Here is a 6,229-nt window from a genome sequence, read left to right as displayed (position 1 = left end):
TCTTAAATGTGTTTCTATAAAGCATAAATATTTAAATAGAAGGTTTTTGGGTTGGGTTTTTACAAAAAAAAAGTCAGGCATTTTCTTCAAATATCTGACAATAGTGCAGTGATACACCTTTACTGTCATACTGCTTTCATTTCTATGTATTACAGTGAGAATTTGTTGATCTGCAAAAGAGTATGAACTAAGGCATACAACCAGATGACTAATTGACCACAATCAAGGTTTGTAGATGCTGCCCCCTAATGACTGAACTTCCTTTGAAAAACAAGCTAAGAGTTCAGAAGAGAAACCCAGAATAAAAACCTCATTCATGAAGTTCAATCGGTAAATACTGTACTTTCTGTAAATCCCAAATGACAAAACCCCGAAATAAACCGTCTCAGTCTCATGTATAAACATAAAATAATGACAAGTATTTTACAACTCGCACCTTTATTTTTTACTATTTGGGTTAGGTATGAAGAACCAGATTCCTACCGGTAGAAAAAAAATAAAAATAGAAAAAGTTAAATAAAAAATGCATTTATGACTTAGTGTCTGATAATTATGACTGAAGTTTTTTTTATATATATATATATATATATATATATATATATATATATATATATCATTTTACTTTTCCCAGTTTTTTGTTTTATTTACTGATTGGATGTATTGTGGATTTTTTACTGGTGAGAATGACATTCCATAGTGTGGCCTTTGATAAATAGAAAACTAAATAACTTGGATTGGTTCCACTTTTCTTATTAGGAGTTGGAGTTTTGTCCTCTTCAACGAAATGTAAAATAAAAAAAAAAGAAAAAAGAAAAAACGTTTTAACTTGAAATTACACCATAAGGGTGCTAGTTATCTTCCAGCTGTTTTGTGTTATTTTCTTTAAAAAATAAAACAAAAAATATAGACCACAATAAAACTACACATTACTTCCTGCTCACGTAGGAGCTGAATTCTTGAAACGCACTAAATTGTATTTGTAGTCAATTTATGCACATTTTCAAATATAAGTTCTTGAAAAATCCTTTCAACAACGACAGAGTTTACTTTTCACTATTGCTGAACTATTTCAATTTGTAGCCATAAATAAACTGCATACAGTAGCTGTTATTAATGAGCTGACAGCGCCCTCTATTGGCTATTATTGCCTTATAATTGTATGGAATACTTAGTTCACTGAACCAAACCAAGACACATTGAGATGAGAAGACATGAGCAGCACCAATGCTTGTCCTTTTTCCTCCTCAGCATTGGTCTCTCACACACACACTGTAATAATGAACATTCTATCAAGATCATTGAGAATAAATCAGTTTCGCCTTTTCAGATTTTGTCACATTTAAAGCATTTTCTACCGTCTTAAAATAAGAAAATATAATTATTAGATTATTGGCCAATTTAAAAACAAAACAGAGATGTGGAAAAATGCAAAAAGCTATTTGGTGGAGAGTTTAGAGAATGTTACAACCTTAATCAATTTAAACGTGATTTATAGTTCCAACAAGTGAGGGAGTGGATATATACAAACAGTTATTCATGACTGTCTTCTAAAGAGTAACACAACAAATACTACATACAAAAAAAAGTGTCACACACATTTTAGATACACTTTGCCACAGCCCAGCACTTCCTTAACAGCCTCTTGAAGTTTCTTTGCGGACTCCATTACCAGTCGAAAACTCTCGTGGAAGTTGCCGTTCCCTTCCTTTACCCAGGCTGCCTGCAGGTCTCCAACCCACTCCAGGATCCCATTGAGTTGTTTCTGCACCTCCTTCTGCTCCTCCAGCTCAGCTAACAGAGCCTGTCTACCACAAACTTCAGCTTCGTAGGATTTCTGGAGGTCCTCAAGGGACAACTCAATCTTCATCACCTCCTGGAGAGAGCAGGACCACAAACACTGTGTTTGAAATGGCTTAAATGTAATTGTCCCATCATATACAGTAGGGCTGGGCAATATATCGTGATTCCAGATATATCAAGTTTTCTATTTTAGTAATTTAAAAAACCCGCAATATTGCCTATAGAGGGTTTTCACCTACGTCACGTTCTGGGCAGTAACCTGGATGAACGGCCATATTAGAGGCACTCGGAGGTGAACACTGCAATCGATAAATGTCCAAAACCACAGAAAAGCTCCTCAAAATGCGTTATAGATGCAAAAGCATACAGGGAAGGACTTGATCCGCAGGAAAGCTGTATGCGCTTCTTCAAATGGAGAGTCCGAAAGCAGAGCACTTTCATATCGAACATTTCTATCTGTTTCAGGACGGTGGTGGACACAGAAGCGTGCGTGTGTGTGTGCGCCCCACCTCCGCCGTACACCTGTGAGTCTATCTTCGCTCCGGGGCTGAATCAATTCTCAATTTCGGGGTGAACTCCCTTGTATCACAGCTGTCATTGGGTATGACATGATGGGACTCTGGTTTATTTCAGCAGCTCCGGTCACAGACGCTCCCTCACTCCACACATGGTCAAGCGACGAGGTCATTAATTCGCAGTTAAAGGGCCATGCACCCACACTCAATCACTCTGACAACAAATATTATGTTCATGCCCACTCCCTCACAGTCACAAGGCTACATTTAGGTCCCGAAAAACATGGTACCATTTGATTTTCTGTGAATCTGTATCAGGTAGTACCAAAGGAATTTGGTTGATCGGACCTGAATTAATCTGATCGGATCGGTGATTGTTTATTTTAAACTCACTGATCGGCTCAAAAATCTTGATTATGTAAAGCCTCAGTTTAGCGTGTTGCTACTGTAGCAGGCTATTAAATGTGATTATATTAAGTCTATAATGCCACATGGAGTAGCTTGATGTGAATTACATTATCATCACACTAGAAAATTAGTTAAGAGCCACGGCAATCAACAATTCACTTACGTGACAAGAAATGAGCCGAACAAATTCGGATATTGTCTAGATTTTTGCCTCGTAGATCCTTCTCTGACCACAAGTGCCTCTTTTCCTCTGATAACTTATGACATTATTCGTCCTGATTTGTTATAAGTTTTGACAGTCTATAACACTCCAAAAGTCTTTCACGATCTGATTGATTGGTACAGCCAATAACACGGCAATAATAATAATTAATAATAATAATTAATTTCCTTTCGTTCGACTTTCGGGCTCTGCATTGTTTACCTGCTGAGTACCTCCAATATGGCGACTTTCAGTTTGATGATGTGGTGATGACTTGCTGAGAATTTTTTTTTTTCTCCATATTTCTCTCTCTTATTTATGGATTAAAACAATATACTGTACATTAGGGCTGGACAATATGGACCAAAACTCATATCTCTATGTTTTTTCTCAAAATGATGAAATACGATATTAATCTTGATATTTTTATCTCAAAAAAAGTCTAACAAGAAAGACAATTCTGGGATAAATTTGCTGATGCAAAATGTCAAAGACACATTTATTAACAAACAGCTGCACAATATGTGCCATTTTAGGCTTTTTCCGCTATAAGGGACAGCATATGTGAGTGAGTTTTCAAGTATGGCTTGTTTAAAGGAAGGTCTAGGTAAGGAGTTCAGAACACACTCAGAACTAACCGTGCTTTTCATGCTGTTCTGAGAAGAAGAGAAAAAAGCGACTCCTAAAACAAGTATTTTAATAAATAATAAGCTTTTAAAATATAGGCGATACTGTAATTTTATATATCAGCAAAATAGAAAACTCAATATATCTTGAATATCAATATATCGCCCAACTTTAAGAGTAATGGATTACAAATACTCACATTATTGATTAAGTTGCTTTTATGGGTACTTGTAATATTTTGAGTATATTTCTCTTCCTTTTTAACTTTATACATAAGATGTTTACTGTATGCAAGGAAACTGTGGCAAGATTTATTACCAAAAATAAACGTGGGGGTAACTAGTCATTTTTACTTTGAGTAATATTCAACTGAGCTACTTTTTACTTGTACTTCAGTATTTTATGTTTGACTTAGCTGTACTTGAGTATGATTTCAATCAAGTAACTGTACTTCTACTTGAGTAGGATATATCAGTGTTTTTTACACCTCTGATTATATCAGACCGAGATCAGATCGGGCCACCTTTAGTTCAATAATCCCTATTGTTTAGGTGCATAAACACCATATTTATGTATCCATCAGCTAAGGCTGCACGATTAATCGATATACAATTGAAATTGGACTATTTAATGAGAGGGATTTCTAAAAAGTCAAAATCAGAGAATCGATTTTCCCATTTAATCATGTGTAATCAAAGCCGAGTCTGTCTTCCAAGTCACCGTAGGTGCCATCCAAGCAGAGAACTAAATTATCATCGGAGTAAACGTGAATTAACGTGATAGACCCCCACTACAACCGCTTCTTTTCTTTTTTTTAAATGTGAATTTTAGAAGGGTTTTTTTTTTTTTTAATGCAAGGTTTTTTCTTCTTTTTTTTTAAATGCTAAGGTATTAATTTTTGGTTGGGAAGGTCATGTTTATTTTTTGTGTCTTTTTTAGAGAAAAAAATCGAAATCTTAATCAAATATCGAGTTTTCAAAGCAAAAAAAATTGGGATTTAGTTTTTTTTTAAGCTAAAATCGTGCAGCCTTACCATCAGCCATAATATTAGTACCACTGCCTAATACAGTCAATAACACTGACCATCTACTGTACTTGCACATGTTTGTTTAAATACAGCCTGTGGTGTGTATAAAGGAATAAGTAGCAGTCCTGTGACTGTGAGCTACCTGCAGGTTTTTAGGCTGGGTTCTGTGGATCTGGTCCTCAGGCAGCAGGACGTTGGCCGGTACAGTGAAGCAGCGGCTGAGCAGCAGAACCTCCATCCGCTTCGACAGCAGCTTGAACCGCTCCTCCAGAAACTGCTGCAGGCGGCGGCTGCACTCCCTGGCCCGGAGCTGGAGCTGGTCCTCGGTGCCGGAAGGGCCGCCCTCACTCAGCTGCCTGACACACACCTTCTCCACCACCGGCAGGATGTCATACAGGCAGTCCTGGAAGGCGCTGCACACCCGCAGCATGCAGGTCTGCGGGGTGAAGCCGAAAAACTGCGTCTCATACAGCTTTAACTCGAAGGGAGACAGGCTGTCCTCCTGAGGGTCGTCATCGGCTTGGACCTCCATGTCATGGTCTGCACAGGTTTCCCGCTCCATGTTCAACAGCTGACTTCTTCTTCTTTTTCTATTTCCGGCAGTGTGGGTGCTACAAGGCGTATTACTGCCCTCTACTGATTCCCCATTGTAAAATATGAAAAACATCTCGATATTTTGTCTCAAAATGGCGATATAGGCTAGGATATAAATCTGGATATTTTTAACTCATCGAAGTCTTACCAAAAAGACAATTCGGGGTTAAATTTGCTAATGCAAAATGCCACACAGGCACATTTATTAACAAATAGCAACACAATCTGGACAACTTTTGGGTTTTTCTCCTCTAAGAGACCCTATTTTTATTTTATTTTGTTGTTTTGCACATCACAAATGTTGCTATTTTTAATATTTATTATTTCCGTGTGTATATCGTTTTATGTCACACTATCTGTAGCAATGTAAACTTGTTTCTTGTGCTAATAAAGCTGTTTTGAATTGAGTTCTGCAGCGTAGTTCTGGGCCAGGACTCACTCACTAATCCATCTGCCTGTGCTTTTCAGGCTGTTCTGAGATGTAGCAAAAGTGGCGACTCCTAAAACGAGTATTTGAATACAAAATAAGTTATGATATTAAAAAAAAACATATATATATATATATATATATAATTCTCGATATATCGTGAATCTCGATATATGTCCCAGGCTTACAGATAGAAGATACACAATACAATATTCAGCATTTCAAAGTGCACCGAAGACCATAAAAAATAAATATATAACCTAAAAAAACTGCTTCAAATGTGATTTGGAATTGAAGAAAGCTTATGCACCCTAGACTGACATATTTAGAATCGACCGCCGATTGGATTAAAACAAACATTCTAACTTTTCTACAACTATTTACTGAAAATATAATTGTATGTTGTTTAATTTCGATTAAACAAAACAAATCTGTGCTAATTTATTCACGTGTCTTGCAAACGTCTTCACAAACAAATATGTACATATTTCCAACACACCCCTCATTTTGGGAAAAAAAAGAAAAGAAAAGAAAACATCTATTTAATCACTCAATTACTTGAGTTTATAAAAACAAATTTTAGAAAATAAAACTTCAAAGTCTTGTGGGCACAGCAGTAAGACACGCCC

The 6,229-nt window shown here is 36.7% G+C and overlaps 1 protein-coding gene across 1 annotated transcript; it reads right to left on the bottom strand.

Annotated features, from left to right (window-relative positions):
- Window positions 1-1,034: 1,034 nt before the first annotated feature.
- On the bottom strand, window positions 1,035-5,147 carry mis12 (MIS12 kinetochore complex component). Its single transcript, XM_028443082.1, has 2 exons — window positions 4,722-5,147; window positions 1,035-1,873 (listed from the first exon to the last, which is right to left on the bottom strand). The coding sequence occupies exons 1-2, from the start codon at window positions 5,139-5,141 to the stop codon at window positions 1,589-1,591; spliced, it is 705 nt and encodes a 234-aa protein (XP_028298883.1). The 5' UTR covers window positions 5,142-5,147; the 3' UTR covers window positions 1,035-1,588.
- Between the last annotated feature and the right edge of the window lie 1,082 nt (window positions 5,148-6,229).

The sequence above is a fragment of the Gouania willdenowi genome, chromosome 3, assembly GCF_900634775.1.
Source record: "Gouania willdenowi chromosome 3, fGouWil2.1, whole genome shotgun sequence".
NCBI lineage: Eukaryota > Metazoa > Chordata > Actinopteri > Blenniiformes > Gobiesocidae > Gouania > Gouania willdenowi.
This window is presented reverse-complemented; position numbering and strand designations above follow the sequence as displayed.

What these genes read in the sequence shown, in the direction of transcription:
- mis12 (XM_028443082.1), bottom strand. Translation starts at nt 5,141, where the DNA reads ATGGAGCGGGAAACCTGTGCAGACCATGACATGGAGGTCCAAGCCGAT. An exon ending in CCCAGCCTAAAAACCTGCAG is followed by an intron (nt 1,874 to 4,721) that starts GTAGCTCACAGT and finishes TGCTCTCTCCAG; the next exon opens with GAGGTGATGAAGATTGAGTT.